This window comes from Myodes glareolus, chromosome 9 (genome assembly GCF_982192425.1).
Source record: "Myodes glareolus chromosome 9, mMyoGla1.1, whole genome shotgun sequence".
Lineage (NCBI taxonomy): Eukaryota > Metazoa > Chordata > Mammalia > Rodentia > Cricetidae > Myodes > Myodes glareolus.
This window is the reverse complement of record NC_142034.1, coordinates 58,045,181-58,063,998: the sequence shown is the minus strand read 5'-3', so window position 1 is coordinate 58,063,998 and position 18,818 is coordinate 58,045,181. Positions and strand designations below refer to the sequence as shown.

The 18,818-nt window shown below is 45.3% G+C and overlaps 1 protein-coding gene across 1 annotated transcript in view; it reads right to left on the bottom strand.

The window, feature by feature from the left end:
- Window positions 1-18,424, bottom strand: part of Dnah9 (dynein axonemal heavy chain 9) — a 362,388-nt gene extending 343,964 nt beyond the window's left edge. The window contains exons 1-4 of the mRNA XM_087910517.1: window positions 17,963-18,424; window positions 10,135-10,331; window positions 6,513-6,671; window positions 5,160-5,290 (exon numbers count right to left, since the gene is read on the bottom strand). Of these exons, the coding sequence (XP_087766643.1) occupies window positions 5,160-5,290; window positions 6,513-6,671; window positions 10,135-10,331; window positions 17,963-18,373 (898 nt within the window). The 5' untranslated portion in view covers window positions 18,374-18,424. The remainder of the gene's footprint in view (window positions 1-5,159; window positions 5,291-6,512; window positions 6,672-10,134; window positions 10,332-17,962) is intronic.
- Window positions 18,425-18,818: the final 394 nt, after the last annotated feature.

Sequence of the window (18,818 nt, the reverse complement as noted above, 5' to 3'; positions counted from 1 at the left end):
GGTCTTGGGAAGCAGTCAAAGGTAATGGTAACAGCCTATATTGCTGGGGAGTCTCTTGAACCCAGCCAACAACTCAAAGAGAAGTGTTCTATGCCTGCTAGATAGTTATAGCTTTTGTGGGGGAGAATTATCCATCTGAATGGTAATTCTCACATATGTATCATAAAATAATGTTTCTCTGTGACCCTTCCAAGCATCTTTAATATCATTTATCTCTGCTTTCCTTGGTTCTGCAGTTACAGCAGGCCAGGTCATATCCTCACACCTAAAGATGCAGAACTAGGAGCCACAATAAAAGGGAAAATGTTGAGTTTGTCTTTCTGGGTCCAGGTCACCTCAGTACACTTTGCAGTTCTAACCATTACCTGAAAATTTTACAATCTAATTTTCTTCCCAGATGAATAGGATCCCAGGGAGTATATATTCCACATTTTCACCAGTTGAAGAATATTTAGGTTGCTTCCATTTTCTAAGGGCTGTGAATAGAGCAGCAATGAACTTGGCACATACCTGTGGAGTAGGATGTCAAGTCCTTTGGGCATATGGCAAGGGTAGCATAGCTAGGCCATACGGTCTGCTTCATTTCAGTCTTTTACAAACTTTTCCACAGTGGTTTCTGGAGTGGCTGCCATGGTTTGCAATAAGGGTACCCCTTGTCCCATACCCTCTGAAGTTCTTCTTTTTGTTTTTTTGTTGATATTTGTCGCTCTTGGGTGAGATGGAATTTCAAAGTAGTTTTATTTTGTATTTTCCTAATTGTTAAAGATGTTGAACACCTTTACAGATTTCTTAGCCATTTTCTTGTTTCTTTTGAGAAGTCATTATTCAGATCTGGAGCTCAGCTTTAATGGGATTGTTTGGTTTTTAGAGTTCTTCTTCTCCTTCTTCTACTCTTTCTTCTCCTCTTCCTCCTCTTCCTCCTCTTCTTCTTCTTCCTCCTCCTCCTCCTCTTTCTCCTGCTCCTCTTCCTCCTCTTTCTCCTCCTCCTCTTCTTCCTCTTCCTCTTCTTCTTCTTTCTTCTTTTTTTCTTCCTCCTCCTCCTCCTCCTCCTCCTCCTCCTCCTCCTCCTCCTCCTCCTCCTCCTCCTCCTCCTCCTCTTCTTCTTCTTCTTCTTCTTCTTCTTCTTCTTCTTCTTCTTCTTCGTATATTCTTTCCTTCTGTGGGCTTCCTTTACAAAGTCTTTTTCCTCACCTACATCCTATAAAGTTCTGTCTATATCTTCTTCTAGCAGCTTCAGTGTAGGTCTTTGATCCATATACAGTTGATCCTTGTGCAGAGTAATAAATATGAGTCTACTTACATATAGACATTCAGTTTCCCCAGCACCATTTGTTAATGATGCTTTCTTTCTTCCAGTGTGTATTTTTGGATCCTTTGTCAACATGACATGGCTGTAATTAATTATGTATACTCGCGTTTGTTTTTTCTATTTTGTTCTGTTCTACATGTCTGTTTTTATTCCAGTCCTGTTTATTACTAGCCTGAAATCTGATATTCCATATTATTTTAGTATATTTGTGAATGTATGTGTGTGTGTTCATGTGCATGTGACTGTGTGTATTGTGCAGACATAGATTCATGTGAGTGAGACTAGAGATGGATGTCAGATATATTCCTGTATGTATTCCTTTTCTCTTTGAGACGAGGTACCTCATGGGACTGCAAATTTTCCTTTCAACTAGGATTGCTGACCAGAAACATTTTAAGCTCTGCCATGTTCTACCCCACAATGTTGGGTTTAGAGGTACTTAATCCATGGCCAGCATTTATGTGGGTGCCAGGGCTTGAACTTGGGTGTGGATGCTTACAGAGAAAGTGACTTTACCAATGAACCATCTTTCTGCCTGCCTGCATTAAAATTTGTCTAGCTTTATGTTATTATACTCTATTTATTTATTTAAACTTTTATCTCCATTAATTGAATAATCAGATATGGAGGACTGACTGACATGTGTAGACATTTGATGGTAAACCTTTAACATCAAACTCTAAGGAAAAATGCCTTTTGTGTCCATTTGCTAAACTGTGGAATAAATATTCACAGTAGAGCCACTGTGACCAGTTTCAAGCTACTGGCTTAGCTTATCTGAGTGCTTCATGGGAAGCAGGGATAAGAAGTGTGCCCATCCTGCCCCCCCACAAAAATCAAGTGTTGAAAATTTATGGTCAACGAGAGGCATTAACTAGAGGGGCTGGGAAGAGTGATTAGGCAATGGAAGCTCCCCCCCCCCCCCCCCGTTGCAGCTAGGATTAAAGGCTCCTTGGAGCATTCTGCTAACTTGTCTTCCACTTCCATATGTGAAGACAGCACTTCCGCCCTACAGGAGGCGGCAGCCAAGTGCTGTCCTGCAGGAGGGGAGCAACCCTCACCAGACAACTGAACCTCCTTGGTCATGGCCTTCATCTTCTTCACTTCCAAAATATTGAAGACTAGATGACCCAGTCCACGGTGGCTGTTAGGGCAGTACAAATAGACCACGACAACTGGAAACCAGGTTGTCCGGTGTCAATCATTCCCGCTAGTGACCAGAAAGAGAACTCCTTAGTCCGACATTCTTGCCCCCAAGGGGATGGTCAGTTCCACTTCCTGCCTCTCAAGTATCTTCAGCTTCCAATCAATTCAAAGTCCAATCATCTTTCCCCCCACATTTCATCCATCCTCTCTCTACTCCTTCATTCTCTGACCTGCGCTCACACCCACAGATCCTCCTTTTCCTTCATCCCTCTTTAGTCCATATAAAGCCGATAAACTGCCCGACTGTGACTAAGAGGAGTAAATGCAACCACTGTATCTACTCAGCATCAAGAAAGCCAGATGTTCTGAAATTAGATCAGAAATGATAAGAGCCAATCAATAGCCTTTACAATCTTTTTATTCATGTGGACTCTGCCAAACTCCTGGCCAAGGTTCTTCCTATCACCTCTAATCAAAATTTCTTCTTCTCTCATCATGGGAATTGACTGCCATATGTAAAGGGAGTCTTGCCTTGCTATATGTTTGACACCACCATAGTGCTGTATTTTCTTTCTTCTGAATATCACTATCAGCGTACACTCGACTGGAAAGAAATCATTTTTAAAACTTGCCTCGAGAAACGAATCCTTGACAACCATCAGTGGATGTGAACCATGAGTTTCCTAATCTGCTAGTGTGTCAGATACAGATGGGCACTGAATCGCCAATGCACAGCCCACTCTCCCATCAGGCTGCTAGTTGAGCTCTGAACTTCAGGCATTTGCACGCATTCTGTGCGGCTATAGCACTGCTTCCTCCGTAGTTCTCTACATTATCTCCCACCTTAACCCAGGTAAAACTGCAACAGTTCCCATGGGGGGATCTGTTCCACAGCCTCTTGCTGATACCCAGAGCTATACACGTTCAATCCCCATGTATAAAGCAGTGTGTTTGTGTATAACCTAGTCACACAATACTGTATTATTTTTATTGTTGCTTTCTAATTTTTTTTGAGACAAGAGTCTCATATATAGTTGAGGATGGCCTCAAATTTGAGATCTTTCTGCCTCAGCCTCCTAGGCACTGGGATTTATAGGTACACAGCTTCACTGGCTTTCCTGCATCCTTGAAATCACCTCTAGTCCACTCCTGCTAACTAGTAGAATATAAACCTTATGTAGAAAGATGTGTACTGTGTTGTTTAGGATATAATGACAAGAGAGAAACCTGTATGTATTCAGTATGACCAAAATTAAAAACACAGTTGAGTCTAAGACTGTCAGTCCACAGATGTATAAAATCAAATCTTATTTCAACCCCAAGTATAAAGCTGGTATCACCTGCTCAAACAGAGCATCTTTTGGGTCAGTTTATAAAACACTCGTTTGCTCATCCATCAAATCCACATCGGAACAACACAAAAGGTCAGTGATGCCTATGTATTTCAGCTGGAGCTCAGACTGTGAGAGCATGTTTTACCCCTAAGACACAGCACCTCTGGAGAGACGGTGAACTGGTACTTCATTGACATCTGGTTCCAAAGTAGCTTTAGCTGCTAGCCCAGTAGTCGCTGCAGTGGCTTGAGGGGCCAGGGAAGCCTCAGGACTCCTTACAACAGTCCTTCTTTGTTACTTAGCTTCCCTCAGAAACCCCAGCACTGTAGCTGGGTATGGTAGCTCAGGAACTCAGGCCTGGAGTCTAACACTCAGGAGTATGCCTCTGGAGAATCTAGAGTTCAAGGCCAGCCTGGGCTACAGACTAAGTTCAAGGCCAGCCTGAAGTGCACAGCAAGATGCTATCTTAAAAACAACAAGAAAGAGACACACAAAGAAAGAAAAAAGATGCCACAGCACTAACTCCTTTATTCTCCAGGGCAGAAGGAGAGAATAAGAGGACAGGTCAGCTCAGAGCTCTGGATGTAGGACACTACCCTTGTCAACAGAACAAATGGACCTGGATTAGGTTTCTATTTAGGACATACATGGGGGTAGAGTCTTTAAAGAAAGCTCAAGGAGAAGAAAGTATTTGAAAATCACTGTTTAGATTAAGTTTAATTCATACAAAGTTGAAAATACCTTTAAAAGCACATTCTGACCTACAGTACTAAGAACAAGGAGGTGGCTTAGTAGGAAGCCAGGGGTGGGGCAGACCACACTAATGAGGGAAGAGCGAGCCCTGGGAAAATTGCATCAACATCTCATCATAGGCCTTGGCAGCTATGCAATTTTGATAAAGGCTGATCTTGTCTGGTACTCAGAGGGACAGGAAATTGTAGTCCTCTCTGAACAGACAAGGCAGAATGATGCTAGAAACAGAACAGAGATCCCTCAAGATGCCAAGGGCGGAGGGCCCTGGTCTCCAGAGGTGAGATGTCACCTCTGCCACAGTGTGTATTCACAGTGTGTTGCAGCTAATAACATTCTTCTATTTAGATTGTCTCACAAGGGCTGAGGGAGGCAAGGAAGCTGGTGCTCCAGAGCCAGAGTTCCAACCACAGAGAGGTTGTTTGGTTTATCTAAGGTCACAAGGCAACTGATCCACAAACACCGTTGCTTCCAGAACTGGCATTCCTGCCACCACGTTATCCTGTGCCAGATAAGAAGGTGATAAGGATGTGAAAACTCTGATGTCACAAAGAGTAGACACAGTGCTAAGGAAAAACACTGAGTCAAACAGATTTGTGGAAATGCTCGCTGGTCCTCACCTGCTTCAACGTCTCTGAACATGGCTCTGAACGCTGGCAAGTAGCTGCTCTGAAGCTTGTCCAGGAGTCCAGCCATGCCCCTCACCTTAATTGTCATCAGTTGATTATAAATGTGTTCCAGGTCCTCACACCTGCAATGTCATAGAGCAGGGTGAGTATCAGGAAATGGCACACTGTGACACCCCACCCTGCTGAAGGCAGAAGGTAGCCCTGCCTCTGGTGCCTCCACAGACTGAGCTCCCTCCCCAAGAGCCAGGCATCTGTTTCAGAGCAGTACGAGTAAAATCCTGAGTCAGGAACAAAGGCTACCGAAAACACTGTCTGGACCAGCTGGTGGCCTAAAAGCTTGGCAGCTGGAGGTCACTAGTTCCTGCAGCAAGGCTGAGGCAGGGAAACAGAAGCATCGTTAAAGTGGGACTTCTTGAGAAGGGCCTCATCGTAGGTCAGTAAATGGTTAGAAATCGGGGGACACAATGGGCTTCTCAGCATGGTGGTGCAAAGGGATCTGGAGCCCTACAGGACAGCTTGTCCTATGACACAAACACTATGTAGTAGGGGCTAAGAATCTGCCCCCAACATCTGCCTGTCTGCTCCAGAAAAGATTCACCAGTACAATGAGAAAGAGGAGCAAAGCATGGAGTGTGGGAGGGAAGCAGGCAGGTGCAAGAGTTAGGCACTTCTGGTCACCCTGTGGGACTGAGACCCAGTGACTGCTAATGACAAATTGCGACCTAGGACAGGCAGTTCTGCAGCCAGTATCCAAAATCCCTTCTCCTTTTCAGGTCCTTACAGAGGTCAATACATCTATCCTTGGCTATCCAAGAAAAGGGAACAGAATTTAGAATAAAAGTACTGAGAGTCGGGGCTGGAGAGACGGCTCCGTAGTTAAGAGCACTGGCTGCTCTTGCAGAGGATCCAGTTTTGGTTTCCAACACCCACATAGTGACTCACAACCATCTGTAACTCCAGTTCCAGGGGACTGGGCAACTGCCGTTCATATACATATATGCAGACAAAACATTCGTACACACAAGATAAAAAATGTTCTTAAAAAGAGGACAAAAAGTATTGTAAGTCTTGCTTTAACTATATGCCTGTAGTAAAAGATTCCTCCAATGAACTGACAGTGCCCCAGGGAAGGAAGGTTGGCTCCTGAGCCTCAGGGAAAGAATTAATCTTCCAGTCCATGGAAAGAAACATACTGCCTCTAAGACAACCAGTCGTCAGCCCTAGAGAGGATGAGAAACATCTGGAGGTGGAATCTTATCCAGTGGTGGCTCCAGCAGGCCAGCCCTGGCTTCTCCTCTGTCATTACTCCTCTCCAAAGATCCGAGCATGCGCCGCCCTGCCTACCTGTTCTTCCAGAACTCCAGCTCCACCTTGGGGGTAGGATTTCCCCCTTGTAAGAGTGACTGGGAAGACTCTTTCTTGAGTACCACCTGGACTTGGTGGCTCCATTTGATCACTGCAGACTCAATGGCATAGACAATTGACTTGTCTATGGTATCCAAGCTGCAACAGACAAAAGACATCTCTTATTGTGTGTGAAAATAATTTGAGCCTGGTTGCATTCGCCCATCCCCAGTTGGGATAACAAAATTCCAGAGACTGGAAAACTTACAAAGATGTTCACTTAGCTCGTGATTGGGAAGATCTGAAGTCCCAGTGTGTCAGAACACACTGTGGGTGGTACTGTGGTGGTAATATATGCATGAAGATTCACAAGGCAACATGAAAAGTCAAAAAAAGCAGGAAGGGAGGCTAAATTTACCTTTTCACAACAGACTATTCTGGAGGGTTTACATTAGTCTTCTCCAAGGGCACTGCTCCCAATGACCTAATTGTCCTATACTAAGTTCCAAGTCTTAAGGGTCCCTCCACCTTCCAACAGAGCAACATTGGGAAACAAACCACCAATATACAACCCCTCAGGGAACAAACTTAAGTCAATTCAAGAAATAACTGGGTGTTCTCTAAAGGAGAACTTAACTCCACCAAACATGCGAATCCTTTGGTTTTTAAGTTGTGTGTGTGTGTGTGTGTGTGTGTGTAGTATGATGTAGTGTTGGTGCTTTGTGAATGCAAATGAATGTGGAGGCCTGAGACTGATATCCAATGTCTCTGTGGAATCTTTCCCCTTACTTTCTGATACAGGATCTCCCACTGAACTTGGAGTTCATTGACTGGCCAATGATCTGTAGCAGCAGGCCGCTTGTTCGTCCTGGCCACCCAGAACCGGAATAATCACACAGAAACTGTATTCAGGAAATCACTGCTTGGCCCATTACTTCTAGCTTCTTATGGGCTAACTCTTTCATCTTAATTTAACCCATTTCTATTAATCTGTATATCACCACAAGGTTGTGGTCTACCAGCAAAGTTTCAGCATGTCTGACTCTGGCAGTGGCTCCATAGCATCTTCTGACTCTGCCCTTCTACCTCCCAACATTCAGCTCAGTTTCCCCTGCCTACCTAAGGACTGTTATCTAGGACAGTGATCTTTAAGTTTTTCCCCTTAAATAAATAACCCTTTTATTATTCATAATTCTGAACTGGTGTGGGATTATGTTGTGACTTCCATCTTCAATGATCTATAGGGATCCACTTGTCTCCAACTCACTTATCCCCCCAGTGTGGGGCTGACAGTTACATGATGTCATGCACACTGTTTTGCGGGTGCTGGGGACCTGAACTCAGGTACCCATGCTTGCGTGCCAGACATTTTACTAAGAGAGGCCTCTCCATGGTCTCTAGCCTATGAATTCTTAATGGTTCCACTCACGTAATAGACTTCCACCAGCAAGTCAATTGTACAAATAATTTTCTAGGGAGGTATGTTTATTCTTATGTTCATTCAACATTATTTGTACAGCCAGGGGCCCATCAATATTCTGAACACTGGTTTAAGAACTTTAAATGGCATAAAATACTGTCAGTGCATGAGGCATTGAGTTGGCCACCCAAACCCCTGCTTTTGACTCATCAGAGGACAGGCTCCCTACATAGCCTAGCCGCTCATTCCTCAACTGACCTGCTCTTCCAGGAGACAGTTTGCCACATCTACCGCCCCAGGCCTCCCTTGCTTTATTGTGAGTCCTAACGCTATAGCAAGGACAAACAGGTTGCACACTCCTCCAGCAGATGTAACCCTCCTCATCCGCAGCTCTGGATGCCAGGACAATTCCATCCTGACTTCAGGTTTCCAGCAAAGAATGGTCTCCCAAGCATTCCCCTTCAAACACGTTGTTTTGTTTTAAATGATTTATATATGATGACAAAAGATTAAAATTAAAATAGAATAGATGAGATGACTTTGTTTCAAAAACACCTGCCACACAAATGTGATGTCCTATCTCTAGCGCCAGAATTCGGGGGGTAGAGGAGAGAACTTATTCCTGAAAGTGTCCTCTGATCTCCACATGTTTGCATGGGACACATACACACACACACACACACACACACACACACACACACACACACTCCATATCCATCCTCAGACACCACAATAATAGCAAATATGTTTCCATTTTAAATAAACTGAAATGAAAAACGTCTGCTTTTCAGAATCTTACCTGAACACTGTATATACTAGGTAACAGGGGCATAGTGACGGAGACAGGAAATCCATAGATGACATTTTTCACATGAGGAGCTCACCTGAGCTTAATGTGAAATTCATATTTGCTTAGAAATGATGCAGCACAAGTGATTATGAAAGACATTAAAAGAAAATGCTCTCCTCCCTCAAATGGTGCAGTCTTCAGGGAAATTATCAAAGTTGAACCAAAGGAGACAAACTCAGCAAGGAATTATATACATGAGCTGAATGTTATTAAGGTGTGGGATAAAGAAGCTGAGATAAAGGGGGAGATCAATAGTGTTTATTTTGAAAATTAGATATTTTTATTAAACTACAATAAGCTTTCCAGTTAACGGGGATGCTCCTTCAAATTGTATACAGCTATACAATCATTTCTCACGTAAAAGTACCAAGAAGTAGGCTGCAGTTGCATGCACTTCTTATTCTTCAGATATATCATGGCTCCTGAACAGACACAATGACGGTCACAGATTGAGAGAAACCTGGCCATATGGCAGACCACTCTCAATCAGGAAAGTGACCTATTGCCACAGTCACATAGAAAGGCTGGGTAAAAACATAGGAAAACATATTTACATACATAGACTAGATTGGAGGGAGGAAATACCCCTGGGTACACAGACAAAGGAACACCAAAGCTGGACTAGTTGAGAGGAAGCCGATGGGAGACGTGACATTATAAAGCACTGGTGTAGCGCACGGCCATTTAACTCAGCCCTGGGCTAGTGGTTGAGGTGGGAGAATCCTGAGTCTGAGGCCAGGTTGTATTGTATAGAAAGTTCTAGGAAGGCTTAGGCCATAGAATGAGAGCCTCTCTCAAATAAATAGACAAAGCCAACATAATCAAAGGAGGCCAGAGTTATAATGCCCACTCAGGAGCAAGAGGCATGGACTCTCCAGTGGAGCTAGATTTGCCTGAACTTAATGGGGACAAAATTCTCAGGGTCTGAAAAGTCTGTGGTGACTGAGGAACGGAGGCTGGAATAGTAATATGAGCCTGAAAGTTAGTTCTATGGCACGGTTCCCAGGGGGATGTGGGTAGAAGATGCATAGCTGCTGGATTAGGTATCATTCAGCCGCAAGCTATATCCTGAGGACACTGAACCTGCCACAGCTGCTCTCAGGCCTGGGTTGATTTGGGGTAGAGGAAAAGACCACATTGCTGAGAGAACCTTAGAAGACCTCAAACACTAGGGCTAGGCAAGAGACACAATCAGTGTGGAAACACAGTTCAAGGACATTGGCTGACAGTCAACAGCGGGCTTGTGTGTGGACTGAGACACGTCAGGTCAGGAAGAGGACAGGCCCTGGGAGAAGTGCTCAGACTGAACAGGTCCCATCCATCACGAAGACCTGCAGGCTGATGGTACTTACACTGGCTCACCATGGCCATCCATGAATTCCACTTTTTCCGAGCCAACTGGAAGAGGCAGCAGGGTTCTCCCCTTCATGTGTTCAAGAATTACCAGGAGGTCACACTGCAGGGAGTGGGCGTGATACCTGATGTCTTGACACACCATGTGGGGCCAGCCTAGATGGTTCTTTTCATTGGCTAGGACAGGGATAATGACCTGAAACAGAGACACACCAAGAAAGCAAAAGAATTGCAAGTTCAAGTCAGCCTGTGTTACATTGTGAGACCTTGCCTCAATAGGAAAAAAAAAACCAAGACCTTGAATAGAGCTTTTCTGCATGGCTGGATAATATTGCTTCCAAAAGTCATGCGTTATTAAACCAAAACTCCTTGTACCAGGCATGAGATACTTCCCGATGAGTTCCTGGCCAAGAAACTCCCAAAGGTACTCAAAATAGTATAGTCTATTTTCACTGGTTTGGGCTGCTCACTAAAACTAGACAGTAAGATCCCACTGCTAATGACAACATGCACTTTGCATAAAGGATATAGAGAAATCAAACTGGAATCGAGACAGATAGTGCTGGAAGGTACTATGTAAGCTGTTGGGAGAAGAAATGTTATCAATAATGCAGCCTAGATGTAGACACTATGTATTAAAACCCCGACCAGACCAACAAAATACACCCACTGGTGGAATAGTAACATGATTGTTGTGTTTATAACCAGTGGCGTCTTCACTGGAACTGGGGCCTACTCCATAGGTGGGAAAACACGGGTGGAATTGTAAACCAGGTGAAAAGGCCATGGTTGAGGAAGCTGTTGGCCCTATGGAAGAATCTGCTACTGGGGTTCTGATAAATATATCTGTTGTTACATGGCCTGTGTAGTGGGATTTGAAGGAGAATAGCCTTGTAGACTCATGTTTGAATACTTGGTCCCCACTGGTAGAACTCTTTAGGGAGTGTGTGACCTTGTTGGAGGAGGTGTGTCACTGGAGGTGGGTTCTTAGGTTTCAGAAGACTTGTGCCACTCCCAGTGTGCTATCTCTGCCACGGTTAGCTCTCAACTACTGCTCCAGTGCCATACCATGCTCCATGCCATGATGGTGGGATGCTAACCCTCTAGAACTGTATGGAACTGTTAGCCCCCATTAGCTCTTTTTGTGTGTGTGTGTGGTTGTTCGAGACAGGGTTTCTCTGTAGCTTTGGAGCTTGTCCTGGAACTAGCTCTTGTAGACCAGGCTGGCCTCGAACTCACAGAGATCTGCCTGCCTCTGCCTCCAGAGTGCTGGGATTAAAGGCGTGCGCCACCACTGCCTGACTCCCCATTAGCTCTTACTTCTATATGTTGCCTTAATAGTGGTGCCTCTTTACAGGAGTAGAAAAATTACTAAGACTCTACCTTCTAAACATCCACAAGCTAGTGTAGCCTCAGCCTTAGAGAAGCCTCATTTGGCAATGGATGCAGAGAATCAGAACCCATCAAGTTACTAAATAACTTGATGCTCAGGTCTAGGTGGAGCATCACCACCCAATCCAAGGTCTAGGGGACGCTGTAGATGAGGGGAAAGCTGGAGTACTGAGTATCATGCACGTATTGAGTATTGAGTATTGAGTATTGAGTATTGAGTATTGAGTATTGAGTATCACGCAATGGGGCAGCAAGGAACAAAATGCTGTCTTCTGGGTAAGGCGTGGCAACACCAGGGGATGGGGCAGAAAGATAAAAATACTGTCTTCTAGGGATGGCATGGTAGCACCAGGGGACAGGGAGAGAAAGGTATAAAATGCTGTCTTCTGGATATGGTATGACTCTGGCAATGACGAACACACAGGAGCTATGACCACTTGAACAAGATAGCACACAGATGCGCAGACACACAAAGGGGGCTGTTTAGGAGAAGGGGTCAGTAGGCGTGAGAGAAGAGCAAGAGAAGGAATGGGGGCATATGCTGATAAGATATGTTTAACACGATCATAAATTTAAAAAAAAAACTAAAGAAGAGAAAAAACAAAGAAAGAGTGGGAAAGGAAACATGGGGAGCTAAGAAAGAAAGGAAGGAGGACAGAGAGGGGAGGGAAGGGGAAGGAGGCGAGGGAGGGGGAGGCATGGGGAGGGGGAAAAAGGAGAGAGGAAGGAGGGGACGGAGAAGAGGAACCATTCTCAAAGCTGAATACAGGTTCTTCATCAGGTCACTGTACTGCAAGACTTAGGACTGGGCTACAATGTTACATGTTGCCTTGATCTCTGGGGAAATCAGGAAAGCTTCCAATGCCTTTCTATGATTTTCCATCTCATCTGTTCTTTGGAGAATGTTCTCTAAGCTAAATAGTTTTCCTCACCAAGAGGAGTCAGGTACTAGAGGCAGCCCTTACTGGGAGGCTTCCTTACTAGCCCCAGGAATTATTACGAAAAAAATAAGCCAATGACATCGTCCCACCAGAACCAGGGGCATCATTCTTTCTTGACACTATCAAGTATGCCCCCCATAGTCCCTGGTTCACTCTCATCCCAAAGTCAGCTCTATGTGGTCTTGTTTGGTAGGGTGACCTGCTCCTCTCGCTGGGAGACATGGCTAGTGAACACTGTCCATATCACCTGCTGTATTAGGAGTCTGCAGTGTTTTACTATCTCCATAACCCTGGGACATCAACCCCTCCCTCATCATCAGGATAAATACGAGCTGACAGAAATGGCTTCAAAAGACAAAAGGAAAAGAGAAATAAATCAGGGTTGGTAAAGATGATGTGAGTAGGCATCTGAAAAGAGCCACCTTGAGAATCACGACTCCATCTGGATGATGAAAATGAACTGATTTGGGCCACCCAACACAGCTTGTCTTTGGGGGTTGTTTCCCACATTGAGAGATGGATGGGAGTAAAGCCTAACCTTTGTCTTAACTTTTCACGGAAGAGAAGATGACTCTTTCACATTCATCTTTTGGAGGAGTTGACCCTTTACCCAGAAAAAGCTGGAAAACAAAGTAATTTAGAGGAGTGGGAACTTACAGGGAAAGAAAGCCCAAGTGGCCACGTGAGCTCCTGAAGGAGGCTGCTCTGGAAGGTTCAGTGTTCTTTGGAGCTTACTTGTAGCCATTTTCCATTACACTATGACAGCTCATACAATGGGAATGCCATACCGACAGGGGTGTGCTGGTCAGGTAACAGGCCCAGGAAATCATGGGAAGAAAAAATGGATCAGAGAGGATGGCTTCAAAATAGATAGTTCTTGCCTGGTCATTCTGGAAACATGTTTGGAGCAGAAATAGTCATTTGAGCAGAGAGTTCAGACACAACAACAACAGCAAAATCACAAACTAAGTTCAATCGCATTTATGTTGAACTCGGGGCAGAAGGCTGAACAAGAAAAGGATTTTCGTAGGCTTTCCAAGGCAGAGACTGAATCTCAATTGATCCTTAAGTACCCACAGAAGAAAGAACGTCATTACATCATGGGCTATGGGAAAGGATAAAGGTGAAGTTCTTGAGGGGGGTGAGCAGCTTGCACATGGATGCCAGGGATTTGATGCATCTGTTGCATTTCAAGGAGATTCTGGGTGGCAAGTTGGGTAAGCCTTCCAGGGGGGTTGGGGATTAAGGGGTTAAGGTTGCAAACAACAGGGCTGGAAGGAGTCAGACACAGGTAGTTTGGCACATTTTGAAACTGAATCAGAGTTCCAAAGTAAAGGGGGGTTATATACAAAGGAAGATGCCCCAGGAGTGAGAACAGAGAGTCCTGATGTTAGGAAGCTGGGAAGAGGGGAGCCACCATCAGCAGACACCGAGGAGGCATAGTTCTGACTGTGTGAAACAGCTGAAAGGTTGGGGTCCTGGGAGCCAAAGGAAGAATGTGCCTCTGGGGAGCAGAGATGAACCATGAGCCATCCATAGAGCCAGTGGGATTGGCACTGTTTACAGCCGCTTGATGTGGACCAGCAGACACCACTGAAAATACTGCTGTTCTTTTCTAGGGAGTGTGGGAGGAAAAGCCTGGGGAGAAAGTCTAGGAGAGCAGGAGGACACATTCCAGGATTGATTTAAAGAAAATAATAGCCAGATGTCAAGCCACAGGCTTGAGACAGGAGGACCATGGGTTCAAGGATTGCCTGGGATACCCAGGGAAGACATCGTCTCAAAACATCTTCTGAGGGTGCAGTTGTAAAACCGTCTGCTTTGCAAGCATGAAGACTCAGCTGAGTTCAGTCTCCAGAACCCATAAAAGTGCTACATGTGGTGGTTTACATTTGTAATGCCAGTGTCAGGAAAGTTGGGGGAGGGGCTCCAAGGCTTGCTGGTCAACCAACCTAGTTCAATGGGTAACTACTTCTCAGCCAGTGAGATGCCTTGCTTCAAAGGAGGTGAACAGGAGAGTAACACCCAAGGTTGTCCTCTGGCTTCCACACACATGGATACACACACATTGTCATAGTTAGGTCTCCTCGTCATGAAGAGACATCATGATCATGATAACACCTATAAAGAAAAACATTTAAAGGGGGCTAGCTTACATTTTCAGAGGTGTAATTAGTTCATTATCTGCAGGTGGCATAGTGTTGGAGAACACTATGAGATGAGAGTTCTACTTCTTCATCCAAAGGCAACAGAAGCAACTGTAACTACACTGGGTGTAGCTTGAGCATAGCAAACCTCAAAGTCCACCCCCACAGTGACACACTATCTCAAACAAGACCACACCAACCTTCTTTCTTATAGACTCCAGGGCCACCTGCCCAGAGGCGCTATCATCCACAGTGAGCTGGACCTTCCCACATTAACCAGTGTTCAAGAAAACACCTCCTAGACATGTCCACAAGACAATATGATGGACAGAATAATTGAAAAAAATTGCTACACAAATACAGTATAATACTATTTGGCTTTAACAAAAGAAAATAATATCTGTTGTATGTGACAGCAATAAGAGCCATGAGGACACTGGCTAAGTGAAATGATCCAGTGGATGGCAATGATAATTGGTGGTTCTGTCTCTCAAGCTGGGCAAGGAACAACTGCCCTGTTGTGGCCAAGAGACATTGAAAAGGCAATGGATTGAAGTCCCAGCAGAGTCCAGAGACTGTTATGGTCAAGGTATGGGAGAGAGCAAGACGAAAAAGCAGAAACACTGATTTGGGGGTGCACCGGATAAGAAAGTGTAGGGGGACTGGAGGAGAAAGACTCAGGGAACCCAGAGGCCAAGTGATTGGAGAACCTTTTAATCACTGGAATAACAAGGGTCAAATCATAAGTAACACTGAGAGCCACAAAGAGACAGATGCTACATGACTCCATTTGCATAGTTTCTACCGGCAAATCCTATAAAGGAAAACATTTCATTGGAACTGGCTTATGGTTCAGTCCATTATCTTTATGGTAGCATGCAGGCAGACATGGTGCTGGAGAAGGAGCTAAAAGTTCTACATCTTGATCCACAAGCAGCAGAAGGAATCTGTCTCCTACACTGGGCATAGTTTGAGCATATGAGATCTCAAAGTGTATTCCCAGAGTGACACAATTCTTCCAGCAAGGCCACACCTCCTAATAGTGCCACTCCCTATGGGCCAAACATTCAAACATGAGTCTATGGGCGTCATTCCTATTAAAGCCACCACACCTAGAGCATTCAAATTTCTGAAGACAAATTGCAGAATACTGTTTGATGGGTCTGAAGATAGGGACATGGGTGTTGTTTGGTGAGTGTAGTTTCAGCCATGTTAGGTAGGGGAGATCTGGAGGTGTTTGTGTCTGATGACATTGTACTATACAGTTAGAAACTCCTAGTGGTGAAGGACAGGTGAATTTTATGTGTCTTTCTTCCAAAGTAAAAATAATATAATAGTATTCTACTTTGGTAATTCCTTTGAACAACCTTACGGTATTTCACTGTATAAATGTTCCATCATCCATTCATTTATTCCTTGACTAAGTAGTTGTGTCTCCAATGTAAATTAAAAAAAAATCAGGCAGGTACTTGGTGCTGTGTCCCTGTGCTCTTAGCACTTGAGAGGTGGAAGCAGGAGGATCAGGAGTTAAAGGTCATCTTTAGCTCCATAGCACATCAGAGGCCAGCCTGGGCTACATGAGACTTGGCCTCAAAAAATAAAAAAAGGAATCTTTTAGAAAGTAAATTGTCTCTTTATTTTATGCACATACATGTGGGTCTGTGTGCATGTATGCCACATGTGTGTAGGTGCTCATGAAGCACAGAAGGGGTCTGGTCCTCTGGAGCTGGAGTTTCAGACTATTGTGAGCTGCCTGACTTGGGTGTTGTGAACAAAACTCTGGTTTCTAGAAGTGTGCTTCTAGTAAGCATCAAGTCATCTCCGCAGCCCCTAAAATTAACTTCGCTTTCTGGATTGTGCTTCCTTCATTATTGTACAATTCAGAGTTGTGCTCAAGACCTCTGCATATTCTAGTACATACCTCATCTCTGAACCTTTAAAAAAATACTAATTTCATTTTTAAGATTAAATATCTGTGTGTGTCTATGTGAGTGCATGTGCACACGTGACTTCAGATACCTATAGAAGGCAGAAGAGGGCATCAAATCCCCCAGAGCTAGAACTATGTGCAGGTGGTTGTGAGCTGCCTAACACGGATCTTTTGCAAGAACAATATGACTCTTAACTGCAACTCCCTGCCTGGGAGTTAATGCAACACTAAGATCAAGACAGCATTTTAGACTACATGTATCTTTCTTTCTTCTGAAGCCAAGGGCACTTCCTATTACCCTTCACCAGGGGATATGACCCATAGGTGGCTTTCTGTTTAGAAGGTGTCTAAACATAATATGGCGATAAGATCATTCAATTTAAAAACTTTAGGGGAGTTAAAAACATTAGGGAAGTTATTGCAAGCCTAGCTTTCCTGGTCCCAAGAGCTTACCTATCCATCATGATCTTCCTTGGAATTCTCCTTCAACTAGGGAGGTAACATTAGATGTGGCAAGGAACATCCAGGTCCTGACTCTACCAACAGGCTCAAAAGTGCATGTGTTTGTGCCTTTTAAGGGAAGCATTTCATGGATGAGAACTTATTTTCTATTCCTGTGTTGTTTCCAGGGCACCAATCGCACAGCTAGTAAATCTACATACGCTAATTTCACAACTGGCTGGACCTGGAGAGGACCCCTCCAGAAGCACATGTGTCCCACTAGCAGGAAGTTGTCTTCCGCTTTGAAATGTGTAAAGGGGAGCAAGAATCTCTCCTGGATTGTGAAAATTCTCTGAGAGCTAGAGGCTCCATCCATGTCCCTTTTCCCAGGGCAGGGACAAACCCTTCCCAATGCCCGCTGGCCATTTCCAAAATGATACTCAATCTTTGTAAATGAGTGCATGGCAAATAAATGACATAAAAATCAAAACCAGACCGCCTCCCTCTAAAGTCCTCTGCTAAGGAAAAGAATGTTTAAAGTACCCCAGCTTCTTCCACCCAGCAGACCCACTTGAAATATCCCCCGCACCACCACCATCACTTCCTATCCTCAGCTCTTGCCTTTTGATTTACAAAGTTGTCAGGACTTGGCACTTCACACTCTGGCTTCCCCTTGAACCAAGACCCTGACCCAAGGCTGATTCTTGCTGTGGCAAGGCCTCCACCTACATTTGCCCCTCCAGCGTTTACCTTACAGTTCACCAGGGTTTTGGTTTCCTTGCAGCTAAACTCTTCCACTCCCTCCCAGACTGTGCTCCTACCTCACACCACTTTCTTTCAAACTCCGCCCTCTGACTGTGACCCCGCCCACTCTCCCTCCCCTGCATCGTCGCCCCACCTTTTTGGCTCTGACTCCGCCCCTCATGCTCACCCCTCGCCAGCCTCTGTTAGCCAGGGGTCACCCACCCACCCTCACCTCGGAGAGCAGGGGGGCTAGGTGTTCCAGAGGCATAGCAGGCAGGTCTCCGCAGAGCACCGCGCCGCGGAGGCTGTGACTTCCCGGAGGCTCTGGTCTGGTGCGCAAGAAAAAAAGCCCCTTGGCGCGAGTCGGGCCGGTATCCAGTCCTGCGTCCAGGCTGGGTCGTACCGCCAGGCCCCCGGGCCCAGGCTGCACCAGCAGCAGCGGCCGCGGCTCCACGGCAGCACCGTGATCCAGGAAGGCTTGCAGCAGTCGTTCCACCTCGGCTGTGCCCGCACAGCGCTCCCAAGCACCCGCGACTGGACGCAGACTCCGAGTCACGAAAGCCCCCAGGAGCCGCAGCCTCGGGTCACCGGGCTCCTCATCCCCGGTCTCCACCAGAGAGGCTGACTCCTCCAAGCCCGGCATCGCGCTGACTGCTGCCGCGTCGGTTTCCCTAGCGACGGGGGATGCCAACTTCTCCCGCCTCTGCTCTCCTTATATTGGGTACTGGACTCTAGCTCCGCCCCACTAAGTTAATAAGGTAGGCAGGGGCTGGGAAGGGGCGGGGTCGCGTCGCGGTTGCTGGGAAACTGGTGGAGGCTCCCACTTCCAGGATGGTCTGGTAGACTGACTGGAGGTGTGCAGAAGAAAGCAAAGCAAAGGCTTGCGTGGTATTCCTTTGTCTAAGGTCAGACTAAAGTCTTCAGACGCCTCCATACACAAACAAAATACATCTCTTACCCTATCCTAAACAAATAATTTAAAAAGTTACTCCCAATGCCAAATCATAATACCATGAATGTAAGAAAGTTGAATACAATATAAGTTTCTTTTTTCAAGGTGATAACTTAAAACTTTAGGAGAGTACTGT